The 16,107-nt window shown below is 33.9% G+C and overlaps 1 protein-coding gene across 2 annotated transcripts; it reads right to left on the reverse strand.

Moving 5' to 3' along the window:
• Positions 1-2,815: 2,815 nt before the first annotated feature.
• Positions 2,816-9,655, reverse strand: LOC111424231 (uncharacterized). Of its 2 annotated transcripts, XM_023057712.2 has the most exons (3): positions 9,447-9,655; positions 4,147-5,799; positions 3,059-3,599 (listed from the first exon to the last, which is right to left on the reverse strand). In XM_023057712.2, exons 1-3 carry the CDS (start codon positions 9,466-9,468, stop codon positions 3,568-3,570), a joined length of 1,707 nt encoding a protein of 568 aa, XP_022913480.2. In that variant the 5' UTR covers positions 9,469-9,655; the 3' UTR covers positions 3,059-3,567. The 2 variants fall into 2 exon arrangements, 1 of the variants encoding a protein (XP_022913480.2); XR_011641968.1 differs by lacking the exons at positions 4,147-5,799; positions 9,447-9,655 and adding an exon at positions 3,658-3,872 and having other exon boundaries at positions 2,816-3,599.
• Between the last annotated feature and the right edge of the window lie 6,452 nt (positions 9,656-16,107).

The following is a 16,107-nucleotide window of genomic DNA, read 5'->3' on the forward strand; positions in this document are numbered from 1 at the left end:
GCAAACTAAATGCGAACAAAATGGAGCAATCTTTTTAAAAATCATTAATCGGAGAAGCACATACTGAAATTGTTAGGGCTATATTTATAGATAACAGATATCGTGGAATCGCCGTGTTATCAGATTGGCTTATATATTTGTATTCTATCTTGGAAAGATATTCAGAGTCTCTGCACCAGCTTCCTTCAAACGGTGTAATAAGATCAAAAAATAGATTCGGTCTGTTCGGGTTAGGAATGCAAAAACAAGCAAACAACCTAATAAAGGTAACCGGTGACAAAAATGAAAATAAAATATAAATATGTCATAAAAAACATCACTTAGCCATTTTATTAACTTTATATAATAACACACTTAGCTGCTTCCCCACTTGTTAGTTACTTCCCCAGTTGGTCAATCACCTAACTTAGCATTGTCAGTCATCCAACACTAACTATCGCAACTTTCAAGCGATATTCCTTTTGTGTCTTCCACAACTAGGATCAGTAACACCGTGATCTGCAACGATTTTCTCACCTGGGAATCCCCTCAAATGCCTTCGACAAACAAGACCATAAAATGATAACAGTGATGGGGCACACGTATAGCCCGCGAATGGAATCATCCATTCGTCTTTTCTTTTCACTCAAGGTCAGTGGGATGAAAGCTAAGGGCTGACGACGGTGCTTTCTTCGTTCATTTCGCTCGTCCTTGCACTTGAAAAGTATATGTTCAATATGATCCCGGAATGTCATATGGATAGGACTGCTTACCTTGCCAATATTCAATAGATATTTTCAAACATAGTTATGTCCAAAAATGGTCTCAAAGTGAATGTCGTAAGTCCCTCTATATTTTCCACAACACAGCTAAACATAATTGCAGAACCTCGTCCACTTTGCTGCCGATATACTTGAGATGTGTAGAGTTGAACATTTTCCTGTTGGTAATTTCCGTTTCTACAACCGTAAAGTTTAGTTCAAGTAACACAAACTATCTGTTAAATCGATTGTTTTTTTTCTGTCTGGAATTGACCGCGACTTTTATTAACGCCTCCGCAGTCCAAGTCGAGCAAGTATATACGAGGAATGTTTTAACAAACATATAGAGAAATTTCTCATCATAATACCATATAGAAAACAGAAAACATTCAAGTGTTCAGGGTCTAACAGGGATCTATGAAATAGTTACCATGTTTTTCTAATGAGGCTGCATCAGATAGTCTGGAGTTCAAAGCATTTCTAGTTTATTTCATATTTACAAAACATATCAAAAAGTTTTCTAGCTATTTGCTTTATCATGTATTTGTCACTAACTCATTTCTGAACAGAAGAACATCGTCGGCCATTCCACCAAAAGATAATTATTTTTATAGTTCTCGAGCGATAGTTTGGAAATATCTATATTTTTGCCAGCGTCAAAAATCATAATAAATTACGATCGATGTTATCTCTAATTTCATTCTCCTTTTCCTTCTTGGTGATTAGTTGTTATTTGCTCATCGGTGCTCCGAATTCTAATATTAAATTCTATGCCTGACTATGCTTTGCGAAGATTTGCTATCTCGATTATCCACCAGTATGTTACTGGTTTAAGATTTCCAGGTTTTCTCTTTATTGATATTAACAAATTATATACTTATAAAGTTCACAGTTAAACGAATATTTTGATCGCTTACAAAGAATATTTCCCCATTCCCCATTTTTCAAAAGCTCTTGTGTTTGATTAGCGGAGCAGTTCTAAACCCCAAGTCGAGTAAACGTAAGCTTTTTCCTATATGGCATACGTGCCAACGATATCTGCTTATATACTGTTTGCTATTGATATGCAGGTTCTTGATTAACGTTGATATTGCGACTCAATATCAACGCATACAAGATTTAGCAAAATCTTTTCCAAATTTTTGCAAAATTCCACAGTTTGCAATGGATTAGACACAGTATTAGAAGGTATTTACTTCCCAGCATCCAAACCAACAGACATTCGATTCCAGTCTCTATATCTCCGTCAGATACGTGAATATTGAATATATGGTGTAGTAGCAATCCAGGATCCATCCTGCTGCTACAACATAACGCTCTTAGGCTCACATTTACCATCCTCCTGATACTCTATCTAGGATCTAGGGGATAGTTACCATGGTTACGGTTGTTCTAAGCGCTCTCATTAACTAATGACTGGATAGGCCTTATCTAGCACCTCGGCTGCGAGCGACCTTTGCTTCGAACTTCTTCGATCGTCAGCCAGAAAACAATTCAAAAGTTGTATACTATGAGCCTTAATAAAGGTTTTTGCTCAAGTAATGTATCTATCTCTTCTCTTCTGATATTTCTTGTTACGCTACCATCCCAGTAGTTCATAGGAGGGTGACCAGCTAACACAACCACTCTATTGACAACCGACCGGTCTCACAACTGTTGTCAAAACATTCCTGCTCGCAACGCTGGGACCTTGTTATTTAGATAGCTTTATCCGCGCTTAATAACTATTTTTTTTACCTGGCGGCCTTTTTGTTAGAAGACAGTTTTTCCTGGTTGGTGGACATTCTCCGCAAACTTTATCCTTGTGTCTTATCCAATGCGGAAAGATGCAATCTAATCACCATCTTAGCTTTTGCCTGATTCCCAAGAACCTTATTAGTAAATTTTTCCCTATTTTTTGGGATCTCGAATAAGTTCCTAAGTGACGCTTCCGTTTATAGTTTCGCAGACTAGCTTTAGCGATTTCTCTGTTTTCGCAGTATACAACAGTACTTGTCAGTAGTATGACAAGAAGATTTTCTTAGATGTTGCAACTTCAACTTTCGCTTCTTCACATTCGTGCCATTTCTTTATTATATCCTTTTTGAGCTTTTTGTGCAAAATTTTCTTTTCTAACTTGTTTTGGATAGTTCAGAAAGAAGTTGCTTCTGATGGTACCTTCGGTTGTACTACGCCTGTTGTAAAGTTCATTTTGCCCTGTATTGCAAAACATTTTTTCTGGTAAGTAGATCAATATCAGAAGCATTCTCTATCAATGGGTTTTTCGTCATCCTCAGCTATAATTGAAGTAAAATTTTGTTAATAAAAATATTTATTTTTCAATAAAACATCCTTTTTGAAATATAATTTTTAATTTACAACTTCTTGTACATGTTAAACCGATTATTCTAATTTTCAAAAAATTTATTTCTTTTTCTACAGCTACATTCTACATTAAAAATCGGCAATAAATCCATAGTTTTAACACACATTTTTTTGTTGTCGTTCACGTAAATGGGATAATCCAAGCAACATTGAGTTTTATGTAGGTTCGTTAAAAAATTAAAATCCATTGAGATAATTTTCAATAAATCTCCCAAACCAACCGGATTATACATTGATTTTCGCGTAAAATTACCGGAGAAGTCCGGGTAACTAATTAGATCTCCAGAACATTCATGAACACAAAGTCGAACTGATGAGGGATCACATAAAAACCATTCTCTAGGTTGACATAACGAAGCATTTTTAGATTTCAAAGCCTCATCATGTTGAGTTGAAGTACAAGAATTCACCAAAGTCATATCAATAGCGTAAAGTATCGTAGCCACATGAATAATTAAAAAGATTAATGTAAGGTGTTTGTAACTGTAGACATTGCTAAAAATATAAAATTAAAGGAGTTATAGATAAATTAAATAAAATCCTATTCACTCACATTTTTTTTGAAGTAGGCATTTTAAAAAGGATTACAAATAATTTAGAACCACAAAAAAATCTCAACCTCAATTTATTTTATTTACGTCAAATTCTTTTTTGACAAGCACAACCTTCGAATAAAATTGAATAAATGAATCCTCAAACATCAAGAGATATTGAGCGGTGTCTTTGTATTCGCCTAAGAACTTAAACAATTCACCGACTGATTACAAAGTTCGAAATAAAGGACTAGTTAGGTTGTATACTTTGCAAATTGCAAACTTGAAAGTAAGGTACTTTTGAAAAAAAATTCATCTAAATAAAAAGTACAAAAGGTTCGTCGATCACACCTCGAAATAACTCATAGAGTAACGAGTTTTGAAGGAGTGGGCGAAAAGACAATGGTCAGTTTTCTAAACGATTATGAAGAAAGATTGTTAACTTACAAATTGGTGATTGAGATTTTAAAGAATGAATTAAAGATAGTTTAAAAATAAAATAAACTTACCAGGAGTTTCAATTTCACTAATATTTCCAATAAGTTTAAAATGATTTTTATAATCACTCCCATTTATTTTTCTAATTGTTGCTTCATAATGTAGATTAGAATAATTCGATGAAAATAAAACTGTGTAATCAGCAAAATTTTGATTAAACCCAATTGGTGGTAAATGTAATCGATTTGTTAAAATTTTCGTTGTATCATTGCTAATTTCTCTTACGTAATCCATAATTTCGTTTGATACATCTTCTTCAACTCCAACATCTTTAAATCCATTACAACTACAGAAATGTGATGAAATTTCAACAGTTTCACATGTTCTTCTTGTTGAAATCAGTGAAAACAAACTGACACTTTTATTAAGATTAAAATCATTCGTTTCGTAATTTATATTAAACGGATCTGTTAATGTTTGTAACGTTTTATGGATATCGAAAGTTGTAACAAGTCTTTCGGCGTTTCTTTTCAAGTTACAATGAGCTTCCTTGAAACTTTGTTTATGCCACAAAGGAAAATAAACGTACAATAAAGGTAAACGATCTTCGATACTTCCTAAATGCGTTAACCTTAACTTGTTATTTTGATCGCCATGATCACTCACCAATATAAAAATAGTGTTATTTAACACATTTGATTGTTCTAATTTTATTAATAACCGTGATAAATATACATCGAGATAATTAAATTTTTTAGACCAAAACAATCCGAAGAAATCCCTTCCTTTTTCATGCAAATACATAAAAAGTCTTTCAGAGTACTCAAACAACTTATTTTGGGGGCAATCATTATTAGATAAATTTAAATATTCAGTGTTCCAATAGAAATCAAATTTTTCGAAGGGAAAAAGATTTATAAATTTTTTTTCTTCTTCAGCAAACGATGTTAAATACCCTTTATTTTTAAAATCGGAAAAAATTGATGAATTAATTTCACGATAATCTTTTACACCAGTTAATAAAGGAATTATGTTCGAAAAAGCAATTTCACCAATTTTAGTATATCCAAGAAATTGAGTTGCTTGTAATCTTGCCATTATCCTTGCTGTACGTTGAAAATGGCGATGAAATCCTTGCCTTGAAACACCATCAAGTCCCCAAACAACTACATTAAGTTGATTTTTCGATTTTTTCTTATCGACTCTCGGTAATAATTCTTTATTTGATGGAAACGTAAAAAAATCATTGAAAATTATCCTATTGTTATAACTACAATTTACTAATACGTAAAGATCGGTTATTCTCGCAGCTGCCCTTAATAAGTATTTCTCGTTAAAACAGTTTTCTAAATCTTTTTTATTGCAGGGGGAATAGAAGCATGAAAAATTTTCTTGATTTTCGAATAAATTTTGAACCAGTTTTGAATCGATGTAAATGATATTGGTTTGGTGCCAAGTTTTTGAATGTACAAATTTTGTTACATCCGGTGAACAACGTCCAGATTGAAAATTGTTAACGTATCTTCGGTTTACCTTAACGTTAAATGTGAGATAATTCGGAATCAAACATCCTCTAGTTTTTATTAAAAACCCGCTTCCTTCTAAAGGGTCTATTTTACAACATGTTTTTATGTTTAATACGACATCTCCTAAGTATAATATTAATGATAATCCAAACATTATTATGAAGTATTTCATGTTGATTAATACTAAAAATTTATCTCCTAAAATAAAAAAAGTTTTGGAGTTATATTAAAATTAGTGCATATTTGAATAAATACTAATAATAACTAAAGAGAAAATTTCACGTTCTAGGTATACACCTCAAATATCATTTGGATAAATAGATTAAATGTTAGACGACCCTATTATATCTTCAAGAAAGATACCGAAAGATACCAACCTACAAGTATCACAGACAAATAGCCCAATCACCTAAATCATACGCTGTATATAAATAAATGATAGAGCACGGATATAAAGAGGAATACAGAATGCCACATTAGTGTTGAACAACAATTTCATGGTAATCAACTGGATCAACAAGGAATTAACAGATTTAGATATAGGAACGAGAAAGATGTTCTGATAGCAGATGAGCCCATCATCCTCAAAGAGCCACGAAGAACTTCTACTAACCTTAAAAAAATGGCAAAATAGTGTGGACTCTTGCCATTATATTTTGGTGGCCAATCTAAAAAAACACTTGCTGTGAATGATTTGCATAATGTCATTGTCGATGAGGACCACGGCAGCAATTAATCGAAAACCATACAAAGAAACCCCTTTATGCAATCTGTACGATGAGATATATATATCTATACGAACATAATATCTAGTAATTTCTAATGGTTAAAAATAGTAAATAATAAACCATTAGCTGAGAACGCCAAATATCGCCTATATCAAAAAGACTGTATCACCTTACACCTCCGTACTTGGAAAGCTATGACGCGATAGCAACGATAAGTCCTCAACATTTTTCGTAACACCATGTCAACGTGTAGCTGGAAATGATCTAGAGATACCAATTCAATTTGTACCAGAATCGTAAAATCATAATCAATAAACCGGTATAACATAGCTTATCTGACTTTTCGGTCACCACGAAATATGAAAACATAACATTCGAGACTATGTATTCTACGAAGAACGTCAAATACCTACGTTCGCTGAAAAAAACAAAACAAATCTCAGGTTTCAAAATGGTAAACATAATAGTGGTTATGCTACAAACTGTAGTGGAAGTAGTCAAACGACTACCAGAAAACATAATATGGCAGAATTTACCAGACAGTCTTTACGTACACCAATGATACAACTTTAACGTATAGATATGGGTGGAAGGGAAAAGAGAGGGTGATACTTATTTTAAAAAGTATTATGGGCCATTTATGACAAGTACTAACCAGGACAAATCCATAAATCAACTGAATTATGACGGAAAAAGCTGGAGTATCAACCATGAGACGATTGGCGTAGGGTAAGGAAACGTTATAAGGCAAAAGCGGTGACTCAGAAAACAGGAAGAACATGTCAATCGATAGTTACCAAGAATACCGTTCTATGGGGGGGCAAACAAAATCCAAGTGACACCATTATTGGTTCTTCCATGAACATAAGGACAAGCTGTCCTTAAGTTTGAGAGAAAAAGAGGAAGAGAAGAGGAATAGGAAAGGAAGAGGAAAGGCAGAGGAGAGGAAGAGTTTATACAATGCAGCTTTTACACAACTTTTATTTCATCTATTTAAATTATTAAACACTAACTGTTCCCAATAAGATCAAGACGGATGCAAACTCGATAACATATTACTCTTTATTCACTTAGTAAGCTGTAGATGAAACGTTCGCGTATCAAGTTAGTATTGGGTGAAATCTTACACTGAATCTTTCCAAAGTAGAAGAATATATCAACACAACTTTATGTTCAGCTCATAAGTACCTCCATCGAAGCTTATTATCATTCAAAGAATAACGCAACTCAGTCAGAAATGTTCAGGCTCTACGACTCAGCTCAACCTTATCTTTAATCCAAGAAATTTTCAATCGAACATCACAATTTACGAATGCGCTAATCCGGTCCAGTTGCAAAATATTATCTCCACTCGGAGTTAATCTATTCAAAGAATAAGAATGTGCCAAATTCTATACCATTTTCAATGAAGTAATTACGGGACTGACTCTAACATTTTACCATTTCGAAGATTATTTCAATTTTATGTCGATGATTAAATACCTAAAATCTTCGATCATGCAATAAGGAACGACATCATGGAAAACTCGTGGTACAGGGGAAGGTTGATAGCAAAAGGTCAAAAGGCAGGACAAAGTTGAGATATATAGATCAAGTAAAGGATTTTTCATAGATATCGATTTCCCTTTACTATAGAAGACCACACAACGTCCATGAACAAATTACGACGTGCGCAATCGGACAACTACTGAAGAGAGAGATTGATGATTCAACAATGCTATAGGGCAACATTTGAAATCCAACCTGCGAGTATGCCTCAATAAATCTCATAGGCAATAAAACAATTTTCAATCCTGCATATGGTAGACATAATCACCTTAATTTGTTTTATTCCAAATGATAAAAGTTTTGTAATTTTTGTTTCGTTCAGCCATCTTCCGTTCACATTTCGTAAACTTATTTTTAAATTATTCTTGAACTTCTTTATCTTATTTCTCATTCATTTTACGTATCGTCCTACATTCTTGTTGTTGGTTTGTCATTCTGTTTGTTGGTTGTCAATTGTTGGCGTTTTCCGATCTTTTGGCACAAAGAGCTCTTCATGGAACCTTTTAGAACCTAGAATCTTTATTAGTTTTTACCATCTTCTATCTTCGTTCTTTCTGTACCCTTTATGGTATGTCTCTGTTTTAAGCATTACTTAAATTTCAAAATCAACATTATGTCTTTATGGGAACCTTTTAGTTCCTTCTGTTATTCCTTTTAGCTTCTTTGTTTACTGTTATTTTCTCTAAACTTTTTGTTTAGAAATTGTATTTCATAGGGACAAGAACAAACATATTCAAACTTCAAACGTCAACATAAAATCTGGAAGTATACTGGAAAAATTCAAATCTCCAGAAGATGTATTTAGATACTCCAAGAAAATGTCTTGTATCAGTCTGAATAGATTAATGCACTGCAATATACAAAGTTTCGCAGGAATCTTTGAAATTGATGAAATTTGATTGTGCTTAATGCTTTCAAGAAAAGATAAAGAAAAGCAACCAAACAACACAATACATATTCAAGACTCCAACAAAACGTTTCAGGTAGTTGTATGTTTTCATGCAATTTATGTTTTTATTAAATCTAGAAGTCACGGCCTGACTGCAAAAATATGCCTGGAATTACATCGTCCAGATTCCAGGCACCAAGAAAATATTTTAAATTACACAGACTTCGGAACTCAAGCAGGTTGTACATCGTAATTACAATTACATTGCATACATCGCTGAGTTTCGCTAATCCAAGAAATCAAAGCTTCATATTATGTCGCATATATTTTAAAATCCAAGATGATGGTATCACCCTGCACAGTTCCATAAAAGATTCTGCATACTCTAAGAAACAGAATAAGATTCATAACCTGAGTTAATTTCATTGCATCGTGTAAAATAAGAAATAAGATGCCAAAAACTGAGTTAATACTGCGTACAGAAGATGCAGCACTTTTCAGAAAATTTAAATAAATCCCAGAATACTGGTCACCGAGTTAGACTGAGTTACTGAATTTTTGAGCTTGAGTAATAATGAGTTGAGTAGTTTTGGTTCCGAGAACAAACATTTTTGAAAACACTAAGAATTAATAAAATCTAATCTTACCAAAAATATGTTTTAAATCATTCAAAACTATACCTATTTGCTTAATATTCTCCATATTCCTTTTATTAAGTCTTCTGTAAACCTTTTAATCCTTTATAAATTTTATCGATTTCTGAGTTGTTTAAAATGTCAATGTCTTTTCTATCATTAATTTATTGTAGTTTTCTGTCAAAAAATTACTCGTTTATGTTTAGCAATGAAACGTTTGAATCTGTGGTTTGAAAATTTTTTTCAAACCGATTGGAAGGTTACAAAAGATCCGATTTGATTTTTTACGGTTAAAATTCGTCATACCAAGCATGGATTTTATAGGATTCCGTTCTTTGCTACTGTTAACTTGTTTACAAGAGGTGCTGTGAAGCTGTCGAATTTGCGACATTTTGCATTGGTCGAAACGGGGGACAACAAAAAGGGCAATGTGGCCGACTGAGGGATGCTCGATCCATCATTTTAAGGGTTACTGACCAAATTTTGGTCGGTTACAGAACCGTAACAAAAAATAAAATGTTCTTCGAGATTTCTTTTAGTTTTTACAAAATAAATATTGTTTAAAATTGTTGTTGAGAATGTTGAAATTGGTTTTAATCGAATTTAGATAATCAAAGTATAAAAATAATTTGAAGGGAATAAAAATTGAGTTAAAATTAAGTTGGGCTTGATTCTACCCTGTGAGAACCATGTGGATGCATGCAAACGGTTCGGATGAGTTGCATATTTTCCATCTTTTCTATTGCGTTTCGTTACGATTGCGACCTCCGGCCGAAACTGTCACTTACAGATATTATAAATGGTCCATTTCTCCTTTTGTAACAAAAACGGGATTCGTCCGAAATAGGATATTTTGCGCGATTACCATCAATATTTCTGGTTATTGTAGGAAATGGACAAAGAACGAATAAAAAGAATGAATTCAATACCAAAATTTTATACTAAACGTTCCAAATTTTGTTGATCGTTATAAAGATTGCAGATATTTATCGAAACTATAATAATAATAAAATCGATTCGAAAAATCTAAATTGTTTATGATATTCTTGTGTTAATCTTAGATCCCGTTCTATATTCATATTCTTCGTACACAGTGGGACGTCCGCAGGTCAACATTCTTCTAACACTGACCAGACGTACCCGGTGTGCTATTTTTGGCCCATATTCGGACCGAAGAGAGCAAGTGGATGGCCGAGTCATTGACCATAAGCCTCGTTCTGGTCATTAAGACACGTGAAAAGCATAAATTTCTTTTCAACAACTTCGTATAATTAAAGCATCTTAAGATTTCTTGTCTACTCTTTGAGCAAAAATATAACGTTTTTAACAAAGAAACTCATTTCTGTAATTCAATCAATTTTAGTCGTCCGATTGTCCACTTAAAAAAAATCGCAAACATTCCAAGGAGTAAACCATAAATAGGGGTCATATTTAATAATTTAATTGCCATATTTTAGGAGAAGAGGGACGAGTTTAGCGGCTTATTTATGGCATATTAACGTTTCGCGGGATTTGAGCGTTTGATGTCCGTTTTATAGCAAAGAAGGGCCAATAAAACGGTCGAAAGGTTATGACGACTTACGACGGGCGCAACTTCTTCTTCTAAACGGCCTTTTAATGCGCAAAATTTTATCGTATGTATAAGTAAAGAGAGAGTGCGTTACTCGAAACGAAACAACCATCAAATGTAATTACGTGTTTCATTTGGTATGCTAAAAGCTTAAAAAAAATTCATTACGAATTTATCACCGTTAATAACACCTTGTTTGAATCTGTAATATAGCATGATCATGTAAATTATCTGTTAAACAAGTAGATAGGAAGTTGTAATAAAAAAAAAGATTTTTTCTTTCCTTTTTTTTTTTAAATGGTTTTGTAGTACCTGGTTAAGGTTAATAAATCGGGTTGTAAGTGGCCCCAAACTCAACAATGGCAAAACGAGATCCATTGAGGAAGGTTCCGAGAGAACTCCGGGAACGGCATTACACGCTTTTTCATTCATAATCTCCGGCGCAGTTTACCAACTTTAAATTAAACCGGGGGCTTATCTGTCGAGTCTATCTACTTTCGGGCCGAACGTCTGCGAAGAGATTACGGTGAACCAGTTTGCTCTCCTCCTCAACTCTCTCTACTCGAATTAATTTTCAAACTTTACAAAACCGACACCAAGAGTCAACGATTTTAATCGCTACCAAAAAATTTTGGCACTCCAAAAGTCAAATTAAAAAAAAAACTAATTTTTTTATACAACTTAACAGGTGCTTTCTTATATTCTTGAATTGAAAAGAAAAAAATCATTTCGGACAATATGACCTGTGTCAAATTACGTCCAAACCATTGTTGTCCCGGTTTTATTATTTTTTTCTTTTTTCTTGTTGTTGTACGTATACAGGTAGATCGGATTACACTACCGCCGGAATTTTGACCGGATATAGGGGGTTCGGACATTGAATACATCCACCAGAACCTCTTACAACACCTACAAAGGGGATACATGAAATGACGAGGAGGAACATCCTACTTGAATTACCTACTTAAAAATACTCTTCGATATATGGGACATTCTATTCAAGTCTCTTATATCAAAACAGTTCTTTTTCAAATCTATTTTTAGGATTCTAGGAGGATGGTGTATACCACTATATGTTAGAAAATGAAGAAAGAAAAAAAGAAATTGAACTGTTAAGACTAAAGTCTACAGATTTAACCAAACAAGTATTTAAAGTTCATTTATAACAGACCTAACTGCCATATCTGCAATTTTGCCAAATCCTACTGAACAGAATGTCGAAGATTTCGTTTATTATACATACGAGGAAATAATCAATATATTTGAAATGATATAAGAACTAAATACTGACTAGAACTGACAGTAGATCTAGAACTAGAAACTTTCGGAATAAAATGTGCGTTTTTTGGCAAAGTATTAACGTTTCGGATGTTATATTGCTGAACTCACAACACTCCATGATGAAATTTACCACGGAAACGGAGGACTGCAAAACAGTTACTTTTCATGGATGTTTTGGTCTCTAGGAAATTGATCTAAAGGTGGTAGTTCAAGTCTTGTTCCATCGAACAGATCTATGCAACGAAAAGAATTTAAAGAAAGAAGATGTATGTAGCGCAAACAAGAATTTTGCACTCTCTGTACCCTAACCACATCAACACTGTCCAAACATGCATTATAGACATGAGTCAGATAAGTAAATTGCGATAGAACAAGTGACTCACACAACAGCCTCTTCAAGCGCAAAGATAACATATTTCTGAAGGGAAATAGTTTTTGCAATTGCAAGTATGAACTAGAAACGTATTTCGAAATTTGCTATTTATATCTAAATTTATTGTCCATAACTAAACCCAAATTCTTTGCATCAACAACCAATGGTATCGGGACTCCTCCGATCTCTAGCCGTACTATGTTCCGCCAATATCTGATATCCACCCCCAAACAGCATCACAACTGACTTACCAGCACTAAAAGGAAGTGCAACATGCAGAGAGCGTCTTCATAGTTCCATGGTTCAAACGATATATATAGTTGTAAATCATCTGCATACCTCAAAATAGTAGAGGACCAAAGATAGTACCCTGTGGCACCCCTCTATTAGTTGGTCACTTAAAAATACTCTTCGATATATGGGACATTCTTTTCAAGTCTCTTATATCAAAACAGTTCTTTTTCAAATCTATTTTTAAGATTCTAGGACGAAGGTATATACCAGTATGTGTTAGAAAATAAAGCAGGAAAAAAAGGAATTGAGCTGTTAATACTAAAGTCTACAGATTCACCCAAAAAAGTATTTAAAGTGCATTTATGGCAGACCTAATTGTCACATCGCAATTGCAATTCTGCCAAATCCTGCTTTAAAAAATGTCAAAGATTCAATTTATTATACATATCAGGAAATAATCAATGTATTTGAAATGATATAAGAACTAAATATAAGATAATTAACTCTAGAACTAAAATTAGAAGTAACACTAGTACTGACTAGAACTGACAGTAGGGTTAAAATGTGCGTTTTTTGGAAAAGTATTAACGTTTCGGATACTATATTGCTGAACTCACAACACCCCATGATGAAATTTACCACGGAAACGGAGGACTGCAAAATAGTTACTTTTCATGGATGTTTTGGTCTCCAGGAAGACATATGGTGACATGGAACTATGAGTATATCCAAAATAAGCAGCTATCTAGAACTGATCTAAAGGTAGTTCAAGTTAAAGGTAATTCATAATCTGCATGCCTCAACTGACATGAAAGTTGGGAAGTATATAACGAAAATAGTAGTGGACCCAAGATACCACCCTGTGGGACCCCCCTTCATAGGAAACTATCAATCTTCACAACTTGTCATCTATCAATAAAATAACTTTTAAGTAGCTGTCGCAGCTCACTCCCAATCCCCATGTACCGCAATGCCGAACACAACACATCACGATCAACAGTCTCGAACGCTCTACCAAAATTCAATAATACTGCAATTAAATTTAGGCCTAAATCGATTACGGGTCACTTTTAACAAAACTGTCGTGGTGCTATGTCCCTGACAAAATCCCGACTGACATGGAAATGTGTCATTTACTTGGACGTATTCATATAGTTACTTAAAGATAATTTTTTCAAAAACATTAGACAAAATGGGCAGTAAGTGAATTGGTCTAAGGTTCTTCACTTCTACATGGTTTGATATCTTAGGGAGAAGCTTGACTAAGAGCATCTTCCAGCTTTTAGGGAAAACAGAATGTTCAATACAAACATTAAGAGAATACATATGAGGCAAACACAACCCCATCATGACCACATCAATGCCATCACAATCAGCTGCCTTGCATGATATACAGTGTACTGCATTCAGCACATCAATGTCACTAATTAATTCTAAGTTAAAATTATTATCGGAGAATAATCCTTGTGGTAAAGCGTCATATGAGAAAGGCGGACCAGAGCATACCTTTTCTCCCGAGTTGCCTCCATAATATTCGCGAATTGGCTGTAGAAGCAATGTGTTGGAAATAGGCTTTTTTCTCATTATGGACAACTCCTGTAATAAAATTGTGAAGCTCATTGTAATACCGCCAGTCCAAATCTAGTTTCGTTCTTTTGTATTTCAGCTTAACACTATCTCTTAGCCTCATTAGATATTTGGTGTTACTTGTAATCCAAGGTTTAAATGGTTTCGTTACCATTTTTAACACTAAAAGGGCATGTTTCTCAAATAACTGCTGAATCATGTTATAAAAATAGACCAATTTATCATTTATATCAGCTATTCTGAAGATAAATTGAAGTGGTAAATGCTGCAAATCAAAGTCAAAGAGCTGGCGATAACTGAAATACTAAATAGTGTTATTCTTCACATCATTATAGTCGTCAGGATCATCTTAGGCATAGTTTCCTGTGTTTTTCTTCACATCTTTTCTCCTAGGTAATCGTTCGGAAGATTATCGCTTCATCTTTCTTAGGTTTTCCAATATTCTTTCGCCCTGCTGGTAATTTGCCCCTGTATGTTTATCTAATGTTTGCACCTATTATCCATCTTTGTCTCCTCATTTCTGCAGTCCCTAGCATTTATGTTTTGGATATTTTGGGTCAGATTTCTATTGCATAAGATAGTATAGGTATAATTGGAGTCTTATAGACCCGGGCTATGGCTTTAATTCAAACATGTTTATTCTGACATATTGTATGCAAATTTCCCGGAGCATGATTTTATCATCGACCATATGCTTGTATCTCATCGCTGCCTTGAAAGTAATCATTGATTTTGCTTCTGCCGCAAATTTTATGTTAAAATTTTTTGCTGTTTTATTAAACTGATGCAGTAGCCTCTCTGGAGATCATCTTCGTTCTACGCCACTAGCACCATATCGTTTGCATTAAATAGGATTTTAACCTCCCCATTTCCTACTTTGTATTCTTAGCTTGCGTACACAGGACAGAGCTTGGATAGATGCTAACTATCTAAGATTAGGACATGTTCAAATCAATAATGACAATTGAATGTAAAAATACACATAGTAATTTGCTAAATACACCATACAGTAGAGTATGATCAGATCTGGAGACATGTTTAAAAGGATGAATATAAACCAACAAAATACTTGATCCAAATTAATATTGTCTACAAATTAAAAAAAAACTTTTTTAATTGACTTGGATAAAAAAAGAAATGGACTCAGTGCGAAATTTGATTCACTACCTGACCGCTATTATAAAAACGAAGAAGAAAAAAATCCCACGGCTATCTAAAGGAATTACCTGTTCCCTTCCAATCAAGGGCACGGTCATCTTTGTCCCGGGTCAATGTGTGCAGAGTTTTTTTCACATCTTTCTTTCTTCACGGTCTTACTGCCCCTTTGCTGTTTTTTTTCTTCTTTTTCTCTCTTTTTTAATAGAGGGTAGATTCCGATAACCGATAAAGAACTCGCTGTTTACAGTTAGTCCCCGATATCTGACACCATACGGTGCCGAATAATGGCATTTAGATGGGCATCTCAGGATTCTATAGTTTTTTCCGGAGCTATTGAACATTTTTTTTTAGTTCTCTCTTTATAAAATAAAAAAGTCCTTTGTGACCACTCTGTACGAAATTTGACGTAAGGCATTTTTAGGGTTCTTTCAAGAGCTGTTGAGATTTCTTTTTGGATCAATGTCCATTCATGGTCAGTTACTGAAAAAATTGCTAATTATTTG

The sequence above is a fragment of the Onthophagus taurus genome, chromosome 11, assembly GCF_036711975.1.
Source record: "Onthophagus taurus isolate NC chromosome 11, IU_Otau_3.0, whole genome shotgun sequence".
NCBI classification, from domain to species: Eukaryota; Metazoa; Arthropoda; class Insecta; order Coleoptera; family Scarabaeidae; genus Onthophagus; species Onthophagus taurus.

Coding starts and splice junctions, on each gene's coding strand:
- LOC111424231 (XM_023057712.2), bottom strand. CDS start 9,468: ATGGAGAATATTAAGCAAATAG. Junction 5,800..9,446: donor GGAGAATATTAAGCAAATAG/GTATAGTTTTGA, acceptor TTTTTATTTTAG/GAGATAAATTTTTAGTATTA. Junction 3,600..4,146: donor TAGTGAAATTGAAACTCCTG/GTAAGTTTATTT, acceptor TTATATTTTTAG/CAATGTCTACAGTTACAAAC.